Raw genomic sequence first — 24,756 nt, 5'->3', positions numbered from 1 at the left:
AAAATCACTTTGTTACAGTGATATTACTGTAATGTTCTGATAAGAAAGTATGATTTTTGTGCTAATTACTATTCAAAATATAAGGCTCAATCTCCTGCCAAATGCGGAACATCTTGCATTCCTACTGACTAATGAGCTTTGAATTCCTATTAATTTGGGAGCACTGTGGACAAAATTTAGCTCCATCCATTTCCTTCAGTGGGACAGTAATAGCAATGACAACAATAATCTTTGCACCCTCCTATTGCAACACTTGTCAGCTCAGAGGACTCCAGGCCTTTCTTTACATATTTCAAAAGCAAAATTCCAGGCCCAGGTGGCATTCTCTGCCTTATTAGGCCCTATCAATCAATCAACATGAAACTCCACAAGGTAAAAAGAAGGAAAATTAATTCTGGAACATAGTCAGAGAAACCCTTATGTATACTCTTGTTTATACCGCCTGAGGATCTGATTCCTATCTGCATATAAAACATAATGGAAGATGTTAATAAAGCAACAGAAAAGCCTACATCAAACATATCTTGTGCGTGTTTTTAATAGGAAACGGAGATATTTGTGACTTTGACCAAGTCAGAGAACAACGGGTATGGATTCTCTGTAGTTCTTAACAAAGTGGATACCTGCCTGTATGTTGATGAAATCTTGAATGACCCTGCTCTTTCTGATGGAAGACTGAGAAGGGGAGACAGAATCATTATGGTACAGTAACTGTTGGAGTTTATACAGAGGAGAAAATATTTGCAGATCAATCTCATTTAGCTTTGGCATTCTTCCTTTGGTAGCATCCAGTTTATCGCACATTAAGGTATGCCAGTGCAAATTAATCATATAATAAACCTAATTCTGCTGACTTCAGTTGGATAAATTTCAGACCAAATAGATTTTATGACCAGGCAAATTACATGAATCATCTAGCACCAACGCAAGACAAATGAGACATTAAATGCTTTCCCAATTAAATGACATAAACTGAATTAGTGTAATAAGATAGGTGACGTACAAAGGATGCAGGAGTTATGTCCTTTGTAATGTATGAATAAACCCTTTTTTTTTCCAGCCTGGTTCATGTACAATTTGTTGCATTAGACTCTCTTCCTTGTTTTTTTGCAAGAAGACCTTGAGTTTCAAGAAAAAAAAAAAAGCTATTTTTATGAAAGCTCTGTATTCAGAAATATAAAAGTTCAAGAAGGAAAACTTACTGCAATTTTAACTGTTGCATTCACTGAAATGAATACCACAGCAAAGCAGTAACATGAAAGTGAAAACCAATTTAAGTTCATATGCAAAACTAGAGTGGAGGGACAAGTACATGATTATCAATGAGATCTATGACATGATTTTCCTTGTTTGTCATTTAGGTGAATGGAATTGATGTCACATCTTTACCATGCAATGAAGTCCTGACTTTACTGCAAAGCTCTCCTCCTGATCTGCACCTCGTGGTTGGTCGTGCTGACAATGATCCACATCCCTCTATTAGGCCAGATGAGATTCCTGTAATTACTCTCACAAAAGGTGCCAATGGACAGCTAGGTGTGTAGTAAATACTGTGCTTTCTATTTTGGACGGGGATTACAGCAATCATAAGATAACCATAAGCAACTGTGGTCTTGGATCAATATGATTCAGAGTGACCTTGACACCTTTATGGTCTCTGCCATCACCCATGAGCTTTATTTTGAGCAAGGCCTAAGAGGGAAGACTCTTATTAGACCAATGAAGAGAGTTGGAAAAATTATCTTTGCATTATCACCCTATCAGCTGAAGTTTCTGGCTGACCTTCAGTCTCATATTTTTATGTTACTGATATACATAAGTTGTGGGCAGTTAGATAATAATGTCTACTACCTGTGGAAATACATAAAGATCTATTTGGAGAGAAAGAAAAAAAAAAGAAAAAAGGTAAAGTTTGAGAGGGATGAGCCACAGGTTAGGGCTACATTTTGCTACTCAAAAAATCTCCACTCAAATCCTTGATTCACCACAGGCATAAGGCATTGTGCAATACAAATGATAAAAGGAAATCCCCACAATGTGAGTATCTTGGTATTTCTGCAGAATGTGGTGAGTACTGGACACAGATAAAACTGTAGTCTCAGGAAACAGTATGGCTATCTTTGCTCAGGTACTATATCCTGTTTTCAGGTGAGAAACTACTTTCTTCAGAGATTCCTTGAATGTCACTGCACCGTTCAGACTTCCATTGTATAGGTATCTCCTCAGTTGTCATAGGCCTCCATTCCCTATCTGAAGACTGTGAGGCACTTAAGTGCTCTGGTAATGAGGGAGTTACTGCTATGCAGCTGAGAGTCCTATTGAAAAGATTATTGAACATCAGGTGAAATAAAGCACTACGGAATCACTGAAGCATAGAGATGGACAGCATCATTTAAGTTTTTCCATACTTTTTCTAACATCTAATGGCATTTCACTCTCAGTCCAGCTTGTATACCCCATCTTATTGGGGCAAGACTGTTGTTTATAAAGTCAGTGATTTATTCAGCCTATATTTCAATGACTCACATCAATTCCGCTAGACTTTATGTCGCTGACAGTGAAATTCAAAGCACACTGCCACAAAAGATGCTTTCTCTGCATTATTCTAGGCTTGAAGCTGACAGGAGGAGCTGGAAGCAAGTTACAAGGTATTTATGTGCTAGAGATAGTGCCCGGCTCTCCTGCCAGTGTGGAAGGCAGTTTGCAGCCACGAGATCAGATTGTTTACATCTGTGGACTATGGACTGAGGGCATTAGCCTGGATGATGCAGTGAGAGTGTGTGAAGCTGCCACGCAGAATGTTCAAATCAAAGCCACAAGGTAAATCTGTGCATACTCGATCTCAGTCCTAATGGTGAAGCAGGTTTCTAAATTTTTACATCAGCAAGTCAATCAGCACAAGACAAACTACAAGAAAAATGCTTTATCTCAAAGGTCTGAATTTTTCAACCTGATAAATAACATTCATAAAATATCTTAACTCCATGTAACTACAACTAACACAGCGAGTACAAGTAGACTCACACCACAAATGAGAACTCTTCAAATTTCATCGTCCAAATACAAATGTGAACCTTTAACTGTGAGGCTGACCACCATTTTCATGTATCTCATTCTCTAGGGAAAATCTTTATATTTACACTACTTGCGTCAATCTTCTCCATACAGTCTCAGATACACAACTACAGGCAAGAAACTACCTCTGATGAGAAATTCTGAGTTCCTTCTAACAGCCAAACATTTTAGTTAGGTACTAAAAATGCAGCATTTAATCTGCAGCATGTAACAAAAAGTCATCCCAGGCTTAAACAACAACCTACAGTAATGGATTTCCCTCATTAGTTCATGGCTGCAGTTTAGATTAATTATGTTCCACAGTCTGGTATAGCACCAGCACAGGTCCTGCAGCCATACAGAAATAGCTTTCAAAGATCTCAGAGGAGCAGTCAAATATTAACCCAAAAGCATGTGAAAAACTAAGTTACATAACCAGAATGAGTGATAGTATGGCTGTCATCTCTGTTTCAACATAGTTCAAACCTTTATCAATGTTTTATTAACTTTCACTTGTCTAGTAGAAGAAATTGCCGCCTCATTACACTTAGTCAGTAGGTAGCACCCTCTGATCATCAGAATTTACATTCTAAGGAGACAAATAGGAGAAACAGGGTAAAAGAACTTAAAAAAGAGCATTCCCACTTTATAAAGAAGTAACCGAAGCTGAATTCCAAATGTACCAGAAAGCAGTTCTGTTTTGGCACAGGTGATTTAACATTCCCATTTCCCCCAAACCCACTTAAATAAAATGTTTCACTACTGTTAAATAAAATAAAATATTTTATATACTGATATAAATGCTCTTTAGAAAGGCACCATTTACAAAATCATAGAAGCACAACTACAATTTAGACAACTACCTTTCTAAAAATAATTTTAATATGTGCTTTACGAAGCATGCAGCTCTTAATGGCTCACATATTTCACTTTTTCTGCCCTCAGAAATGGCAATCCAGTGGTTCCTATAGAGCAGGAAAATAGTAAGTAAGGCTAATATTTTTGGGTTTTAGTTCAAAACTTGCTTCTGATTTTGAAAATAAGCATAAACTCTTGATTCATTGCATTTAAAAAGCTATTAACAGATTGTAATTTGGCATTCAGTATTTCTGTTACAGCCATTCTAAGGTTCTGAAGAAAATTCGGTGGCTATTTAAAGACAGAAATAAAATGTATAGTTCTCTGTAAAAAAAATAATTTGTTGCATTTTGCATAGTCTGTTTCTATTTCTAATTTGTTGTTATTAAATGGGAATTTTATGTGGTCATATTTCAACATCTGTTTTGACTGAAACTATTCTTTAACAAGTTTTCTACCCTTTTTGAGCCACTGTTTACTATGAGCCACTACTTCATCATCTAGCCCACCTTTCAAAACTGTTATCAATAAACTATAGAAAATCAGAAAGAGGCAGAACCAATATTTCTCAGTTAACATAAGAGCATTCTTGTCAGGAGATATTCAATACTATAACTGATACAAAACTTCAGTATACATCTTCACTACAAATACTTGACCAGTATTGCTCTAGCTGTAGAAAGACCCTCAGCAAGCAGAGGTTGCATCTGCACCATCAGGTGGAAGGATAGGTATCATATCTAGGTCACCACATGCAAAGTGTGTTACCTATGAAAGTAGGAATTCCAGTGTACATTTGGCTGCAGGATTAAGTCAGGCCTAACCCCAGTTTCATTTACCTGACTGGATATTTGAATTTTTTAATTTTTTAATCACGCAAAGATGATCTCAAAAAGTAACCCTGGACCAGAATTGTTCACATGCCTACACTCATCTGAATACTGGCATATGGTTACCTGAAGAAATTATTCCAAGTCAAGCTAGTTACAGATTTCCTACTCTACCACATGTACCCATGTGTTTGTTTCTATCAGCTGAAGCGGTTTACCAGAAGACATAAATAAAGCTTTGTGTACTCTCAGTTAATGTGGTATAACTAAAGCATGGCAAATGTATATCCTGGTAGGACCTTGGTTATACAGCCTTGCTCCGTGAGCTTTGCAGATTTGAAGATTTCTCAAGACACCTTCAGAATAAGTAACCAGGTCTGATCCACCTCTGATACAGAGTTATGAACTCTACACCGGTACAGTTACCTGCCTCTCTTACACAACAGGATGTGTAAGGTCCTGCACCTGGGTCGGGGCAATCCCAAGCACAAACACAAGCTGGGTGAAGAATGGATTGAGATCAGCCCTGAGGAAAACCACTTGAGGTGTTGGTAGATGAGAAGCTCAACATGACCCAGCAATGTGCACTTGCAGCCCAGGGATCCAACCATGTTCTGGGCTGCATGAAAAGAAGAATGACCAGCAGGTTGAGGGAGGTGATTCTGCCCCTCTACTCTGTAAGACCCCACCACAAGTGCTGCATCTGACTGTGGGACCCTCAAGAAAGAAGTGAGTCCAGAGGAGGACCATGAAGATGATCAGGGGGCTGGAGCACCTCTCCAATGAAGACAGGCTGAGAGAGTTGGGGTGTGTTCAGCCTGGAGAAGAGAAGGTTCCATGAAGACCTCACAGCACCTTCCAGTATCTAAAGGGGCTACAGAAGAGCTAGAGGGACTTTTGACAAAAGCATATAGTGACAGGATAAGGGGGAATGGCTTCAAAGTGAAAGAGGGCAGGTTTAGATTAGATATTAGGGGAAAAGTCTTTACTGTGAGGGTGGTGAGACACTGGAACAGACTGCCCAGGGAAATTGTGAATGCCCCGTACCTGGAGGTCTTCAGGTCTAGGCTGGATGAGGCTTTGAGCAACCTGGTCTAGTGAAAGGTGTCCCTGCCCATGGCAGAGGGTGGGAACTAGATGGTCTTTAAGGTCCCTTCCAACTCAAACTCTTCTATGATTTTTCTCTTTTAAAAATCTTTAAAAAATCTACAGTACTGTGGTATTTGATGTTCTGTTTGCTATCATCACTGATAGATTTATAGAGAAATCTGTAATAATTTGTTATTAAGAAAGCAAGCCTTCATTTTTATAGACTCTCATAATTATAAAAATGCATACTAAAATTGCAACTGCAACAGGTAGCTTTTTTTTAAACAACAGAACATTCATCATTTTCTATAATTCACATATTAAGAGTACTTTGTGGAAGTCAACTAAGATCACCAACATATGATAAAGCAAAACCTCAAAACTGGGTGTGGGTGGGTAGAGGTGTGTTTCTTTGTCTGCCTGATCATTGCCACATGTTTAGAATGATTCAGTCTATTCTCTGATTGTTGTTACAATTTTTAAAACAGCAGTGGCAGAGATGCAATATCTCTGCAATTGTTTATATCCATATGCAAATTGGCAAACTTAATCACGCAGTAGTAAGTGTCTCAAATTGCCTTGTATACTATCAATATTGGATTTTGAAGCTTTGTTTAATAATCTAAGCACAAGGTTTACATTCCCATGTGTAGATGAAGGGTAGCAGGAGGCCTGTCAGAACAAACATACCTGTATGTTTTCAGGGCCACTGGCTGAGACAGAGAAAGCCAATATTTCTTTGTCAAATGAAAACCTGAATTCCAGAGAACAGCATCTGTTGCATCAACATGGTAAGTAACTTTGCATTTTTCAATTAGAATTTGTAAAATTTTATGCCTTCTCTAAAAGAAACTAAGTCTCTAGGTGGTACTGGCAGCACCTGGGAAAGATTAATGCTTCATAAAAAACCCGCCTTCTTTGGAGTTGCAAAGAACCTTTATACCTGTTGTCCATCTGGTGTCTTAGATGCTATAACACGCAGCTTTTAAAGCTTGTTTTGGAACCTGCTCACAGAAAGGTAAAAAGTCTCCAGGGATAATGCACAGAAGGCTCAGTTCACAGTTCAGGAGTTTGAGCCCACAGAAATCCACCAGATTTTTTTGTATGTCATATATCAAATATAAAATGTTTTATTATGTCTCTGAGTAAGATTTTGAGTGTTATACCATAGAACAGTTTACCAGTACAACTACGTAAAAATTACTGCTGCTTTTTTCACAGAGAAACATTTGGAGGAAACAAACTGTGGTGCTGAGCAAAACACTCCTGATTCTCCAGAATGTAAAGTAAGTGATAACTTTAAGTGCGAGATGGTCAATCAAATGAAGTGGGCTATACAGAGGGGAGGTTTTTTCAATAGTGGTATTTAATGTATTTTCTTCCTCTCCAGTTTCTTTGAAAATATGAATATAATACACTTGGAGAGTGTACTTTGAAGTATGGAATTGCTTCAGCATTCATGGACTAGAATGTACTAAGCACTTCCTGGGGCCAACTCTTCTGTTGCTGTTTTTCAATGCTTAGAAAAGAAAGTAGCACAGGAAAAAGACACAGAATGTCATAGCATGGGATTCTTGGGAAAACAGGTGTAATTGTGAAACATTTTCCACAACAATCTTTGAAACCTGAGAGTAAACCCAGGGGATGGTTGGGCACTGTAACAGACTCTCTGGGGAAGTGGTCACAGCACCAATCCTGATGGAGTCCAAGAAGCATTTGGATGATACTCTCAAGCAGATGGTGTGACTCTTGGGGATGGTCCTGTGCAGGGCCAGGAGTTGGACTCCATGATCCTTGTTGGGTCTCTTCCAACTCTGCATATTCTGTGATTTCTGTGATTGTGTGATTCTGTAATAGGTTTCATTCTGAAATTACCAGATGGACATTTGAAAAGAGGGTAAAATTACCCCAGCCCTTGGACTATTATGCAGCACTGACATAGATCATAATGGTTTGAATTTGGCAAGAGGAATGCCATTTTTGAAATTATGAATTCCTAAAATACACAGGAATTTTTCTTCAGGAAAATACCAACATTCGGTGCTTCAAAATTCTTACAAGTCCAAACATAATTTCTGTTTGTGAAAACACATGCAAAACAATGTTAATTGAAATTATCTACATGGACTGATATTTCATGTGAATAGATGTACTAGTTTTCTCTTGATCATGGTTTGCAAAAAAGGCTGCCTTTTGTTAAAATTAGACCTCCAACCTGGCAGAAAAATTGCAACAATTTCCTCACTTTTGATTAAGTCATCCCTATTACTGCTTCTTCTGCACCATTTAATCCATGATGGTTTATCTGTTCAACTTGCAAAAATAATTTCCAAGATTGATATTTGTGACATTGGAACTAGTCATGCTGCAAGTCCTAAACATTTCTAGTTTGCTGCTATTTCTGACATAGTACTTGACCCTAAAAAGGCAGCTGATTTTAAAACCAAATGAAGTGCTAAAGCCAAAGAGGTGGAATGTAGAGGTTGCAAGATTAAGATTTTCATTATAGAACAATAAAAGAATGAACTATGTACTGCATTAATGTCACGCTGGAGATCGGAGTGCCTTGTTTGTCAATGACGGTGATTTATTTGAAATATTATAAAAGGATTATAGAAGCACACATTTCTTTGCTCTTAAGAGGTTATTTTCCCCAGCAGCAATTATTAAAAAGATTATGAAAATAGTATGTACTATTTTCATTCTGATACATACATGGAGCTGCTATGTTGATCCCTGGAAGCTCTATACATCTATTCAAGACTAGGATATATCCCATAATCTACATCAGCCAGTGAAGTATAATGGGATTTCTTGGTAATAAAAATGCAAAAAAACCACAGCCCTGAATAAACTCCACTTTAGACTGCATCCTTCTCTGTTGTAGGACTTCATTATTAAGATCGAGCTGGAAAAAGCAGAAAATGGAAGCCTAGGATTTGCACTGGTAGGTGGAAGAAATGGCAGGGCCATCCTAATAAAAGCCATCAGCCCAGACAGCATTGCAGACCTAGATGGGAGGCTTCAAGTTGGTGACATTCTACTTAAGGTAATGCTTGTTCTTCATTGCTTTGGCCTCCATTTTCTCTATATAGTCTATAACGAGCCTCTGTTCAGTATAAAGATTGTGCATATTGGAAATCTGGTGCTGCTTGGCATGGTAATATGTAGAAGGTGATGTCCCTCACCTCCTGATGGTCAGAGAAGTAGGGGCCCCTACTTCTTTCCTAGAGTTCAGCCTCCTGTGGGACTGGGCCTCTCCACAGCTGGCAGTTGGACACTCCAGCAGAGGCAGACCCAGAATAGCAAAGCAAGCAGTAAACTGTAACTACACCATACTGTATTTGTGCCCACTGAAGATTACAGATGAAAAGATCAGGGAAACAACTGTTAGCTGACCAAGCCTGCATGTAACAGCTAACCATGGGGACACTGGGAAGAACCTTCATGATGCCAGTTAGGTATTATGAAGAGAAGCAAAGCTGAATACAGAGATTTTGATTATTTATTTAAAATCTTACTATCCTAACCACCTTACCTTACCACCTTTTAATATAAATCATCCTTTTTTTTTTTTTTTTACCTCAAATTATTTTTTCTTCCCCCTCCAGGAGTTTCAGTATTTTCTCTTTGCTTTTCTGTTTTTCACTTACTTCCTTCGCTTCTCCATCTTCTGTCTGAAGAATGGGGGAAACACTGTCCTCTTACTGTCTCAGACTGTACTTTTGTGGTGTCCTGCTGGCAATTATACTATAAGACGTAGAGAGGAGAGGATCAAGCAAAAACTGGAGAAAATGAGGGCACATGAAGTGCAAAGAAGTTATGCAAAGATTGCTCAAGGCTAGGATATGTGATCAAAAAAAAATCTTTCTGTTACAGGAATCTGGAAATACAAATCATTGTGTTTTTCAGGTGAATGAGACTTTTGTCTCTGGTCTGCCACGCCAAACAGTTACGGATTTGCTGCGCAAGGCTCAAGGAACCGTCCAACTCACAGTCTGTCGAAGTGTGGCTTTGCACTGGGCTTATTCAGGCAACCAGAGTAACAGACCTTCCCCCACAAACACAAAAGCAGAGCCTGGTAAGCAGCTACATCCACTCAGTATATGATAAAAGAGGGATTATGTGTTGCCTGAACTCATATTTCCTATTAGCAAAACAGTTCAATTTTGCAGTTAGTTTGATTCATAGCTGTAGATACAAACACATTCTTCACCTTGATCTGCAGCACTGTCTAAACTATTCAAGACACAGGACCACAGGAAAGGAATATCCAAGTGTGATTTTTAAGTCTAGGAACAGTGGAAGCAAAGCTGCAAGGCCCTCAAAAATGCTTTAACTCAGCTTGTGTTTTTTAGTCACGAATCCTGGTCTGATTTTACCTCATTTTATACAACTCACTGATGGAATCACAGCCAGCTGCTAAAATACATTTCCCAATAATTCACATCCCACCATTCCTACATTCCTACTACACCTCCTGTTCTGTCTGGCAGACAATTTCTCTTCTATGCTTATTCTTGATCAAATCCAGAAGCCTCTGCTCCCAGGTTGATTGTTATTAATTTGAGAGCACACCCATCTTGCACAGGGCAGTACTAAGAGAGCTGACTAACTCTATGGAAGAAACTTGTGCTCTATGCTCTGCTCTACTGAATACTCAGAAATTAAACACTAATTAAAGCTGAGAGTGGAAGCAAGGATATAATATTACCAATAGATTGTGGTCCTCAACTTCCTATTTCTTTGAATACTGAAATGTTTCCTGTAATGTGGACAAACTCCAGTGGGAAGCATATAGAATTCCTCCTTCTGACCTGCTGGTTACAAACTGGAGCCTCTCTTTCAAGTATTCTCAGTCAAGAAGACACTGCCATTGCTATTTTCATCTTACATGACATCGGTGAATTACACAGTTTCTGAGAAGTTTAAACTGATTTCCTGGACCAGCAAAACCCAGTGGTATTATAGAAGCACTGACACCAAAGTTAATCTATGGTATTTGCCCCTTAGCACTGCAAAGGAATGGGCTGGGTTAGGGAGGGCAGATTTAAAGTCTGTTTCAGTTTTTTTATTTATAACTGCTGTTTATACAGGGCTGTACTTCAGTGTATCTTTCAAGTCTGAATTATGCTGGCTTCTTCAGTGGTGATACATGGTATTTGTGCTGTACTAACCCTCTCAGACCATCCATGAAAGGGATATTCCATGCCAGTTTCTTACACTTATCTCAGTGCCTCTTCCAAGGTCAAAGTCCTTTGATGTAGCTGTCAGAGAAGATCTGTGGATCTATATTTTCACACATTTTGTTTTGATTTTGCTTTCTGGTATTCAGCTAGCGCTGAGGAAAGTCTGCGAGCTCAACCTGTTTTCAGTTTCAAGGAAGAAGGCTCCAACCAGATGTGCAGTAAGGTAAAATTGGAGAAGTTATCAGAAGTTATTGGGCAATGTACTCATATGTTTGTTTACAAAATGGGTTTGCTGCAATGTGGGCAAGAACCACACTTTCTTGTTGAAAAAAGATTAATGTGAGGGAAATGTGCTGCAATGACTGGAGCTGCTGACACTGGAGTGAGTCAGGGAATTCAACTGAAATAAGAGCATATTATTAATATAATACATATGCAAAATGGTTGGGGGGAAGGAAGGTTGCATATGCAAGTCCTGTTCTGATTCTTTATAATACTGAAATAAATAATTTATTAATTTTACTATCCTTTCAGTATTTCTAAAGTATATACATTAAAAGATTTCTATTCAATTGTCTTTCACTAATATTCATGAGTCCAAGGCATCTAAACTTCAAACATGGTTATGTTTTGAATCTTAATAAGTCCACAAAAACATTCCACATCAAATTTCACAATATTTCTAAGTTCACAACTGTAAAGCCCCTCAGAAAATATGAGAAATTTAGGTCTTCTCAAATAAAAAAACTAAACCCTGATTCAACCAATATAATCAAACTAGAAAAAGTGATAGAAATCCTTGATATGACTAAGCTGAGAAAACCTTGAAGAGGAATTTCTTTGAGGAGGTTTTAAATACAGTGTTGGAATGGGTGTTGGAACCAAACTTTTAGAGATAGGTGAAATTTAATATCAAAACAAGGTCATGTCTAAGATCTGACAAAAAAGTACACCCAAGAAATAATATCAGAAGTAGGAGATAGTGGTAGGGTTACAGGTTCCTTATCAGATCCCTGAGTTATAAGGTATTAAGGCACAAATTTAGTTTTAAAGTGGTTTTAAAGTAAATAGGGTTAAGTCTGTCTAGTTCAGCATAGCACATGCCTAACCTAAAGCACATGCTAAGTGTTTTTGTTGAATTGGTTCCATTAACTCTCTCTTCTTCATTATTTCCAGTTTACCTTTAGCTGTCTCCTATGAATAGAAACTATTTATGCTTTACTTTGTAGAGCACAACTATCATCTACTCCAAAGATGTAGACTTTGAAAATGACAAACTACTGAAAAAATATATATGCAAAAAAGGAGAAGCAGTAAAATACCTTTCCTTTGCAAATTAAAACCAAAAATCAATATAACAGTCTCCAATCTATATAGTCAGAAGGTGCAGAAACCGGGTAGATGAATTCATGGTTAAATAGGCAGCTATGAATGTCCCCATTCTAGTGTGGAAAAACATGCACAAAAGTAAGAAAATATGTATAAGTGGTGGCTACCATTAAGATTCTGTGGGGCATTCACTACTTTATACTGTGTAGTATGCCAGGGCACTTTCTGAGTGCATCTGGAATATCAAACAAGGAAAGAAGAAACACCACTTTGAACTAATATTTAAATAATTTTCTATCACTGTTACAGCTGAAAAGGAACTTCTTTCACATACCAACAGCAGATGTCCTGCATCATTATTTAAATGCAGGACCTAGAATTACTCTCTAGGATGGAAAACCAACCACCAATACTATTGCTTCTACTGCATATGGAGAGTGATCAAGAGTCTGTCTTCTCTGCTAGCTGAGCACTTCTCCAGCAGAGCAGCTGCATCCTACTTCTTCCACTGGCATCTTTGTGTCTGAGATAAAAAAAAGTAAATTATTACCAACAGTTCCATCTCAGACACTGAACATGTGCTTTCTGCTGCCAAGAGCTGGTGAGGAGTGTGACTCCTGATTCCTGTGATTGAATTCTCTTTATGAGATCAAAGAGGATATAACAAATATGAACCTTTTCAAAGTTCATTCATGCATGCTAAGCTGTAGAGATGTCTGAAGACTGTATTGTTCTGAAACTCATAAATGCAGCTGAAAGGGCTTTTTACTCCCAGTAGATATTGCAATACATACTTTCTTCTGAAAGAGGAAACTATTTTCCTTCTTGAGTGAAGGACACATTTCTGTCAGAAATAAGAAAGAATGCTGATGAAAGTAACTATATTCTTGACGTTTCTGTGTACTGATTTTTTCACAGCTGCGGGATCTAGAAAGTACACACAATTCTCTTCAAGGTCAGCTGGCTGGACAAGACTATAGGGATATCATCAGTAACATTTCAGACAGGTAAGTCTTTCAAATGAAGTAAAACTATTAAAATAAATAGTATGGATAATTTATGCTTATATTTCCAGAGCTGTCCTAATAATGGTATGCAAATGCACTCATGTCCCAAACGACAGAAATACAGATCTATTGGAATGCAGCTCCATCTGCAGCAAGAGCTGCTAAACAGCTTCCACACAATTACTAAGACAAATGGAATGTAAGCTTCCAGGTGTAACAGCTCATGAAGAATTGCCTAAACCAGCTTTGGCCTTTCCAGCTGAGGAGGGGAGAGAACAGTGGTAGCACTGCCACCTTAGTGGGCAGGGTCCCCGTGGGTTTTACTAAGAGTTCCAAGCAGATCTTGCAGCCTGGGCTGGACCCTGCGGCACTATGGCTGTAACGATACAGATGCTGAAGTCCAGACATACAAGAATCCAGAGAATTAGAGGATGTTACTCCAAAGCAAGTACATAGTACAAGAAGGGAAGAATTTTACTTCAAATTTTAAATCTTTAAGATAATGGGAAATCTAAGAATAATTGAGTATTGGTAATATGTGGACAGTTTTATTACAATTATGCCAAATATATGAAATATGATCTTTTTTAGCATTTATAACCCAAATAAATGAAAAAAAGGACAAATATTCACATTTAAAACAAAATTTTGTAAAACATTATTTGGCCAATCAATTAGCGATGAAAATCTTCCCTATCTGCTTGCAGAGATAAGTTTTTAAAGTTCTGAGAGCATCTGCAATTGAGAACATCCATGTGAACACAGACTCGATGCCCCTCACTATTAAGTGTACCTTTTACTGTTTCTAACATTATGATCACACATAGGACAGGGTAGTGTAAGACTGTGATATGCTTAAGCCTACTAAAGGGTATCTGAGTTAGTCAGTAGAGGAATATTTAAACCATGCTGCACATGTTATAGCTATATTCTGGATTGCAGAATTAGCTTCTACCTAAAACATATTACAGTGCCCTAAAATGTTCTAAATATTTTAGGAAAAATTAACACTCAAAGCCAATTAAGCTGTAATTGCCTAACAACTGAAATAGGTCATACATGAAAAATTGTCTATGACTGTGGGAAATGTTACTTCCAGTCAACTTTGAGCAGCTTTTTATTCTAAGTATGCTCTTATCTCTGAGAAAAAAACCCCAACAACCACCACATACAATACAAATAATAGTGGTTTTCACCAGCTATAGTTGCGAACAATACTCCAGACAAAATGCTCCTACTACTCCTTGAACTTATGTTCTTTAGAGTTCAGATTAATTCTTGCAAGTAGTTGCTCAAGAAAGTTGAAAGTGATCAAAAATATATTAAACCTAGGATCTTTATACAGTTCAGAGTATCAAAGCGTCTGCCACTTCAACTAACGCTGTTTTACAGGTCACAGAAATATTCAGAATGTGAAGGCTGCAGAAGAGAAAATCATCAGTCTGAGTCAGACAGCTGGAACAATGAAGATGATGTTATGCCCCACAGGATTCCTGTTCTACCTAGAAGTAACCATGCAAAAACTTCTTTTGTTTCTTTAACATTATAGCCCCCCTCCTCCATATATGTACATTGAGAACAACAGTAGTCCCTTGTGCACAAGCTAAGGATTTGCTCTTTGAGTCTCAAAAACCAGGGCACTCAAGACACAATTTTTACCACTTTCACATATGAAGGCATCTCCAAAAGAAGACATACAGCAGGAGCTCTCTTCTATCTCCCTTACTGCTCTCATACGACTTTTCAGAAAAGTAAATTAAACACTTAAACAAAAACGCACAATGAAGGGCCAAATTATATCTCAAGACTTTGTTCCCAGAATCACTGAATTTCACTTCACATAACAACTTCATTAAAACCTCTAGAACTGATGTGCTTAAGCACATACTGAAGCACTTTCACAGCTCAGGTGCCAAAGCCTCTTCGACACCAGAAGAGTTTACAGAGAGAATCCACCTAATTGTTCCTTTATGGAAATTAAACTCTTTCTGCCCCAGATCAGAATAATTTGTGAAAGGAATCACACTCAGGATGCTGCAGTATCTCATAGATTATCTGAAATGCAGGTCTCTCTCTCTCTGCTTCTTCTTGCCCTGTGGAAACAATGAATTGCTGATAACTCTTATCAGAAGCAAACCACAGTTATCTCCCTCAGACTACCAAGCCATGCTGGAGAGCAAACAGAAAATTATAACTGATCTATCATCTACTACCTGCTCAGAGTTCAGGAGTTTTAAATTCCATTTGATCTGGAAGGAAAGAGAGGTATATGGGAAATAGTGTCCTCTGTCTGGAGTGAGGATCTCTCTTCACCGGCACTCTTGAATAGCTAATAGGAACACCCTCACACTTGTGAGAGTCAGAGAACAGAAAGTGAGCAGAAAGTGTCTTAGAAGCTCAGGAAAGGCAGAGGAAAGTTGTAGCCCAGACAGAAACACAGCAAGCACAACACTTTTCTAACAGAGAATAGTGCCAAGTAGCAATGATATCTTACAAGAGGAGAACACAGCATTGCTCCTTGTCTTCAGCCTATAACAAACCCGTGAAACATATAATCAGGTTTTCTTTGAGACAGCTGGCATGTTATTCTTTGCCAACAGTAGCCTATGAATAAAAAAGACAAATTCCATAATTCCCCCCACCTCAAACCATTAATTTTTACCAAACAAGCTACTGTTCTTACTCAACATGGTAACAAAAGTTTTTCCAGTAGAGCAGTGATATTTCCGGAGAGATAATATTTATCCATTTTCTTAATTTGTCAAGTATTGGATCAGAATATGTACTTCAGGATGAGCAACTTAGTAAAACTGAAACCTGACTTTGGTGCATGAAAGGTAGTTCACACCTTTTTTTTTGAAGTGGAGTGTGAGATAAGATGAGAAGAAAAAATATTTTCTAACTTCAGGAAAGAAGAATGTGCAGTGATTATTCCTAGCAGTGGGGTGTGGCAATACTAATTTTCAGGGAAGTGTTGGAAACATGAAGATGATTCCCTGTGAAGATGTAGCCAGTCTCCTATACCAGTATAAAGTTTACAATTCAGCAAGAATGGTTTATTTAGAACAGACTGTATTTAGAAACTGTATGAGGCAATAAGTTGCAACAGTTGGATCTACTTCCAAATAACATGAAATGTAGTGCTGGTTGTATCCATGGTGCTGACTTATTCTTCTTTCTGCTGTGAACATAAGTAAGCCAAAAATATTTTCTCACATTCTCTCACATTTTGCTTCCACAATACAAGCATCAAAATGTACATACCTACTCCAGCTCCCTAGTTTTTTTAGGCCAGGACCTTGCACTATGAACAATTATAATTAAAAACTTCTTGTTTGTTTTTTTTGTTGCTGTGTTTTGGTTTTGTGGTTTTTGTTGTTGTTGTTGATATATAGACAGAACCTTTGCTTCTGGAGATGAGCTGACTCAGTTAATTAACTTGAAACCATCACGGTCTGGACTAGATCCAAGGACTGGCATCACAGGTCTTATTCAAGGCCTTCAGTTGCGGATTGAGAATCAAGAGGTGTTAAAGGAGTTTATGGTAAAGTGTGATTCCTTTTTAAGATCTAACTGTTTAGCACAGCTAAGAAAGTGGGTTTTAATAGCTTTCTTCATACTGCATGGGAGATCAACTTGTATGTCTTTATTCAATCCACTTTCCCTGAGAATTATTCCAGCTAGAATGGGGTTTCTATTCTGCTGTTTGGCAGATACTGAGTATTTGTATCTTCCTCTTTCCACGTAGGTCAGGCTTACACTGTTCTCTGTCCAAAGATACTGCCCATGTGTAATGAATCACTTTTTCCTAGACTGATTTCCCATTACCCCCTCAGCTCTGCTGAACATCTGCCTAAGAACTACCCCAAGGGCTGCACTAAGCAAGAAATTCATGCTTCCAGGGATTCACTAATGCAGAAACACTCAGTTGAAAGGAAAATATTTCACACAATGCTACAGTTATCCACGGAACTCATTGCCACAAGGTGCTAAAAAAGTCAGGAATTTTGTGAAATTAAAACAAAAAGTAATGTAACTCCATAGGTATTGAAAACACATAATTACATCTGATGGCATTTAAAGAATGAAAAAATGTAAAATTAGGAAGGCATATAAAATCGCTTGTTTCAGGGCGTAAATAGAGTACTCAGTTATCATCAAATTCCCAAAGAATAGATTCATAACTCTTCAACACAGTGCTGAATTTTCCCTTAAAGGATGTACCAGTGAAAAGGATGTAGCAGTGAAATGGATTGCTGCCACTTTTCCACAGTAATTGCAACATTATCAGTTTCTTTCACTTGCCTTTATATCTCTGACTTTCTGGGTACAAAATCCAACAGGCTCAAGTGTACAGGATTTGCTGACTTTCCCTGAAGGCTCAAGGGCACGTATTAATTTCCATTCATTCCATTCTATTCCATTGCTAATGTAGGTATAGCATACTATGAGCTGAGTCACATGTCTGCACGTAAAGATCTAATAGGGAACTGGTTACTAAAGCCAATGGATATTTTAACTGAGTAAAACCTCTAGTAACTGATGAAGGTGTTCAAGAATTGTAACATGTATTTCAGTTCATATAGACTGTATAACAGCATAATGTGATGGCTGAGCATTATGCAATGCATATCAAATAGGTACAAGAGTAAAAAAGAGTCAAGGTAACTCAAAACTGTAAATGAAATGAACTTCCACATTTCTGCTTCCAACAACACTGTATTATGTTCCCCTAAATCTACTATGAAGTACTTAACAACCATATGATTTGCACTCAGTACCATTGATGGTGTTCTCTATATTAATCACTTTATCACTGAAAAGTACTCACTGTCATTATTGCACTGCTAATAGTGCAACAGTTAGTGCTTTAGTCAGTAGATTATCCATTATAAATGCTGACATTTGGCCGAGACACTATTCCAAACATCTGTCATACAGCAATATACAACAGGGATTTGTAATGACAGAGGCTGAGGATGAAGGTTGGAAATCTCACTTGAAAAGCCTAGAAATGTTATTCAGGCTGAAGAAAATATAAAGCAACTTGAATTCCTTACCTAGGAGTTTAGAGAATGGTGTACTGATTCTCTTCTGTAAGAAGTCTATTTGCTAGTCTTGGGTCATATGCTGCAGTAAAGTTTTCTCACACTGACACTGTGAAAGTTATCTATAGAGGATGTGAACATCATGGATTGACTATTTCTTTTTGATCTAGGCTTTAGAACATGTGAAACCAATAGATGAGTGCAGAACTGGCAAAGCACCAGAAAACCGGCATAAAAACAGATACCAAGACATTCTTCCATGTAAGTATGCACAGTAACAAAAACATACACTGGGTGAACAAAGACATCAGAAAACAGAAAAACAGTTATAACAGAGACGTAGGAGGTGCAAATCTCACCATATCCTTAGTCACAGAGAGCTTTGCTAATAATGGAATTATTCATTATGATTAATGAGATTTTTCCAAAAGAGATAGAGTTCACATAAGCATGTCTGCATTGTACAATATGTAATTATTCAAAGTATCATCTTCCACAAGGCAGGACTTGGTCTGGTAGGGGACTAGTTGTCTTGGTGTTTCCTTCCCTTGTTCTCAGAATTACTGATCTACATTTCTGTGGACATTGAATTATACCATTTCTTTAAACCTATTTAAATGTACAGCTACATCTACTGCTTGTGACACAGTGGAATTCTGAAAAGTACAGTGGAAATCACGAAGTTATGTAACTCTTCAAAAGATAAAGATTCTTCCAAAAGTATTTGAAAATATATTATCCAACCAGACCCTTCAGCTGCTCAGCTCTGATCAGAGTCAGAAACAAATTTCATCGCTGACGAGAAGTCATTTTAGAAAGATTTGGGTCCAAGCACTGAATGACTGCTATTAGCAAGGATCCAAGAAAAAATAATGTACTGCCCAATAATTCCCTGAGAGGTATCATGACAGAAAGAAAACACTTTCTGAACACTTGATGTCTTTGTAAACTGCAGCAGCAGGACAACACATGTAAAAATTTGCAGCATCTCTATTTATCAGTAAATGCAGTATATTCTTAAAAGTTTTCCTGATTTAGAACACCAAAATCCAGTGTCAATATTCCTATGCAATATATTAAAAGCAGCACTGGACACACTATGTTGAATCACTGCCAAACAATTCCACGGTAATTAGAAGTCTTGTCAGAGTATTACACAAGGATCTTAAGAGAAATAAAGCTGTAGTGAACAATACAATTTATCTGTGGAAATTCCTATAAGCAGTGATTAATATCAGTGCTACTAGTCAAATTCTATTCTAGAATCCAGAGCCATACTTTGATGGAGAGACTGAGGTTCCCTATCTCATGAGTGCTGGAGATAGTAGAACTCCAATTCGGATTCACAGCTCAAAAGGATCTTTCTGTTTCTGTACAGATGATAAGACACGAGTTCCTCTGGGAGAAAAGAATGGCTACATTAACGCAAGTTATATTAGAATGAAAGTTGGAGAAGAGGAACATTTTTATATCATAACCCAAGGGCCTCTGCCATCCACTATGGCAGATTTCTGGCAAATGGTCTGGGAGAGTGAATCAAACGTGATTGCCATGATGACAAAAGAAGTGGAGTTAGGGGAAGTCAAATGTCATCGATACTGGCCTGAGCCTCCCAATGATTCTAAAGACCTGGCAAATTTCCATCTCAGGCTAGACAATTACCAGATTCTGGAATACTTTGTAATTAGAAAAATAGAAGTGATCAACAAGCAGGTAAGTTGAGTAGACTTAATACTTTTATATATGATGAAATTGATTATATATTTAAAATGAGTAGATACCAGTAGTACTGCTTGATTCTTCCATAACATGTGCTTGGATTTTTTAGGAATGTAAAAATCTGAATAACAGGCATGAATTTAGGGTTAATGAAATAATATTTCTTTGCTCATTCCACAAGCAATGGATTTGATATTACAGACTTTTAGACAAGAACTTTGAAAAATGGGTCCTCTAACAGTCACAGAGCTGGTGTGTTTAGTGTTTTGCAGAATTGCTTATGGTTCTCATCAAATCACATCTGTGCCAGAGTAGATTCATATCCTCTAATGGTGGCTGAATGGAAAGAGGGGAAGAAGGTGGTTTTTATCCTAGAATTTAGATCAAATGATACTTTTTTCATTCATCAAAAGACATGAATACATGTGAAACTATGAATCTAGCAGCAAATTCTTAGAAACTTAGCAAATACAGAATCCAGGTGTAAGAACAGGGAAATCAGGGCAACTATAAGTCTCTCAGTCTTGCCTCAATAGTAACTGTAAAATTTTCTACAGGACACATATTTAGTGGAATAACGAAAAGACTTGTACCTGTGCCAGACTAACTTGGTGTCTTTTCTATCAAGACAGTTTTTCTATTTGAGGAAAAGACAGTTCATCATATGCTATTAAGTGTGAAGCATAGTAAAGCATTTGATGAGAATCTTTCCAAAAGACTCTTAAGATGGGAAGATGGTATGTTATATGTGATTGTTTAAATGACAATTTTAAGTTTGTTATATTTGTACTGGACCAATATCAAACTACTACAGAAAGCTATGGGTTTGTTTCAGCAGAAATCCATATTTGCATTCCAATTCTTCTGACAGTAAAAATCCAGGTAGTTCTTTAGCACTAAGGAGCTGGCAACAAGAAGTATTGACCCAGGACCATTCAATTAATATCAGTCTTTATTTAACCTACATTTTATTTAGTATTGTAAGCAATTTTAAGTTAGTTTTCTTGTTGGGTATCTAATTAAAAGTTATTCTTTTATGTCTGATAGCCAGAATAGCATTTATGATCTTAATATCATGGCATTCATATTACTGCCCTTCTATTAGTAAGGCTTAATTCAGCTAAAATAACAGTTTTAGCAAACAGTACTGTAATGTTCCAATTTAACAAATGTTTTTGGTTTTTTTTTTCCTTTCTAAACAACAAATGAGATAACTACATCCTTTTGAGGCAACAGAATAACTTCAGTGTCACATCGAAATCATACAAAGTAAATTTCCTAGGTTTGTGTCTTCTGAGTGCACTACTGGAAACCTAAAGAAATCTTATTAGAGCCAAATATTAAAAGCTGAAGAATTTCAGGGTACACAAACAATTGACTAAGAATGAGGATAAAGGAAAATTTTTAGTAGAATTCCCTGAAAATTGGTTTTAGGACCGATAACTTTTAACCTTTTTGGTCTCTCTCTTCCAGACAGAAGAGAAGCGCTTTATAAGTCATTTGCAATTCACCACTTGGCCAGACCACAATATTCCCAAACTGGCCGAGCAGCTTGTAAAATTTATTTGTCACATGAGAAAAGCTCACAGTACAGGACCTATTGTTGCTCACTGCAGCACTGGCATTGGAAGAAGTGGAGTTTTGTTGTGTACTGAAATTCTGCTCAGCTATATAGAAAAAGATTTATGTGTAAGTATCAAACAGATCATTGTTAAGTATTGCAAACTGGTATGGATGTCAATAGCATGGTGGGGGCATCTTAGAACAGAGTAATTCCTCTTAGAATTCACCCTAACAAAACAGGTGAATAAACCCAGCTTTTGTTTCGAACAACAAAGTTAATAAGTTAATATACTATCTCTAAAAGAAGTGTCACAGCTTCCCCACCTGAATATGCTTAAATCTTTCTTTATAATTTGCATGTCAACCAAATAAAAATTGTCCTCTTCCTATAGTTCAACATCAAGCAGATAGTGAGGGATTTGAGAGATCAGCGTTTTGGCATGATCCAAACTAAGGTAAGTTCTCAATATTCAACTAGACTATGATTTTTAAAAGCCTCAATTAGTGGTACATATCCACATACTTTGATAAATCTGGGGCTTAAAATATAATTTTAGTGCTCTCATTTGTGGAAAATAACAGCCTTCCAGGCAAGTGGTGTCTAGTTTAAAATATGGAAGTCTGTCCCTCACTAAATAATTGAAATAAAAGCCAAGCAGTAGTATAGTACAGATAAAACATACACCTCTTTCTGTTTCTAAAGCAAGAAGAAAAGCAAGGCTCACAAAAACAGTGAGATACTATAAACTCTACCCTGCAAAATTGCAGCCTTCAGCTGAATTCTTGCTATTGCTGAGTTATCATCACCAAGTAAACCCTTCTACTGCTGAGTTAAAACAACTCTCAAAAAGACTTTTCCCACAGCAAAAGACAAGATGCAGCTAAGTCAATTCAGAGAAAACAGGTGGTGGGAATAAAAGCAAGAGAAGACTAGGATAAGTTCTTCCTTCCATTTTAGCACATGCTTTGATACATTTTTCTTCAGTGTAATGATTGAGCATGTGACTAAAATTAAGTAGACAGATAACCTTCACTGACCTACATGAGAGTTGAACACATGCTTAAAATACAGCATTCCTGAACTTCTGCAAGTGATGGAAAAAAAGAACAAGGACTCTCTGTAATATGTAAGGTTTTGTATCCATATTACAAAGATGATGATGTTATAAACAGCGATTCAACTAGTCTGTCCTTCTTTGTCTAGAATTTATGTTGAATGTTACCAGGTGTTTCACACTGGTGTCTCTTCATACAGGATGAGTATTTATTCTGTTATGAAGTTGTGCTGGAAGTCCTTCAGATCCTCCGAACAATGGATTCCCACTGACTACAATATGACTCTTCCCTGTTGCTTTCCCCTTGGACTCCAGGGACCACTCAACAGTTACTTTAAAGAGATGTTAAGCCAGGACAGATGAGTGTTATTATGTGTTTTTTTAGATTACTCTGATTTCTAAGGCATTTCAAAACCTTGCTTAAGGGTAAGTCATTTAAATCTTGGCTCAAAGTTTGGAGAAGCAGCCAGCCAGCACTGCAACACTGCTGCTTTAAATTGCCATGGACAATTTTTACATTCTGTGTAATAATATATTAATTGTTATGAAAATATTTTGGGACTGTGTCAAGGATATTAGCTTTACTTTCCAGACGGCAACTATAAAGATCTAAGGTTTTGCTGGTGTTTGTGGAAGATTAGTTGTTCCTCATCTATTGTTATGCACTACTGGCTTCTGGACTGCAAAGCAGTATTTATTAGAGTAGTTATGCTTTTGTGTGGAAGGACTCAATTTGATTACCTTTGGTTGCTTGAACAATGTAGAACCATTTCCAGTCATCACTCCAGCCTAGGGTTTTATACCACCTTCAATAGTCATCTTAAATCAAGAAACTAACAGTAAAAATAGAATGCCTTTAAACTCTCATTGGTTCTCTTCAAAGGAAGAACCCAGCAATATGCACAGATGTAGATGAACAGTATTCTTTCATTCTACATCTGTATAAAAAGGAATGCAACACTAAGCCAGGTGAAATGACTGTATGTGCGTTGTGGCACATGCATACATTTCATCTTCCCCTGATCCTTTCCACTGATTAACTATCTTGTAATTCTTACCTAGGATTTGAACTGATCTATGGGAAGTCCCACTGATTTCAGTAGGGGCTGAATCAAATCTTTAAATTAGAGTAAAGAACTCTCTGTACAGTTTATTTCTCTTGTAAAAAGTATTTCTGTTCATGTGAATGGATTTGAGCACAAATATGCTGTTAAAGTTGTAAGATTGCACTTGTTTCTATAGTACTACTTCTAAGTCCTTTATCTAGAAGGTGATGTATATGGAAGTGATTACATGTCCATTGGAAGAATAACTTTTAAACACAGGAAACTGTAGCAATCCGACTGAATTGTACATATTTTTAAAAATTCTTTGATTTCAGGAAAAGAAAAAAATATTAAGAGGCATTGGATATAAAACTGAAGTAGAAGTAAGACAATAAAATGCCTGTCTATTTTCATTATGAATAAGAGGCTTATTTTTCAGAAAGAACAGGAGATTAAATGCTAATTAAAAGTATGACTTTTAGAAAAATCCACTGTAATATAACCATAATTGAGGCCAAGGCCAATTTTTTCTTTCTGGACTCCAATGGTCTGCTAGAAGGCAGCAAAAGACAGAAATGCAGTTTATTATTTGAGCCAGATGTTAATTTCAAACATATTGATAAAGTTTCAGAATAATGCTAAATAAATCCAGGAGTAACCCTGGATTTATAGTGGTATAAACATAAGCAGAATTCAATGTTTTGTCTTAAATTCATTGGATTTGTTCCTTTCTTTCAGCATTACTTTCCATACATTCTGCATTTACTATTTCATGTTGCATTTAAGGGACTGTTCGCACAATTTTTTCAAATGTCATCAGCCAAATTTTTTTCATACCTTTGTTACTTTCATTTGGTATTTGGCCTTTCACTTTGACTTTAATTACTGCACAAGTACTAGGCAATGAATGCACTACACTGCGCATGAATGCACAATTGACTTTTTGTACCACAACAATTTCAATAAGCA

General features: G+C 37.2%; 1 protein-coding gene across 1 annotated transcript; it reads left to right on the top strand.

Annotated features, from left to right (window-relative positions):
- Window positions 1-662: 662 nt before the first annotated feature.
- Window positions 663-24,217, top strand: PTPN20 (protein tyrosine phosphatase non-receptor type 20). The gene is made up of 14 exons (XM_025894755.1): window positions 663-702; window positions 1,362-1,536; window positions 6,536-6,622; window positions 7,053-7,117; window positions 8,719-8,880; window positions 9,744-9,912; window positions 11,167-11,243; window positions 13,268-13,356; window positions 14,749-14,864; window positions 16,752-16,900; window positions 18,575-18,665; window positions 19,783-20,117; window positions 22,079-22,141; window positions 22,942-24,217. Exons 1-14 carry the CDS (start codon window positions 700-702, stop codon window positions 23,011-23,013), a joined length of 1,653 nt encoding a protein of 550 aa, XP_025750540.1. The 5' UTR covers window positions 663-699; the 3' UTR covers window positions 23,014-24,217.
- The last annotated feature ends 539 nt before the right edge of the window (window positions 24,218-24,756 follow it).

The sequence above is a fragment of the Manacus vitellinus genome, unplaced genomic scaffold (assembly GCF_001715985.3).
Source record: "Manacus vitellinus isolate BGI_N305 unplaced genomic scaffold, ASM171598v3 scaffold_15_pilon, whole genome shotgun sequence".
Classification (NCBI taxonomy): Eukaryota; Metazoa; Chordata; class Aves; order Passeriformes; family Pipridae; genus Manacus; species Manacus vitellinus.
This window is presented reverse-complemented; position numbering and strand designations above follow the sequence as displayed.

Bases quoted from the DNA above. Each gene is read 5' to 3' on its own strand.
- PTPN20 (XM_025894755.1), top strand. The intron at 1,537-6,535 runs GTGTGTAGTAAA...GTATGTTTTCAG, and splicing joins AGGTGCCAATGGACAGCTAG to GGCCACTGGCTGAGACAGAG. The intron at 14,865-16,751 runs GTAACCATGCAA...GTTGATATATAG, and splicing joins GATTCCTGTTCTACCTAGAA to ACAGAACCTTTGCTTCTGGA.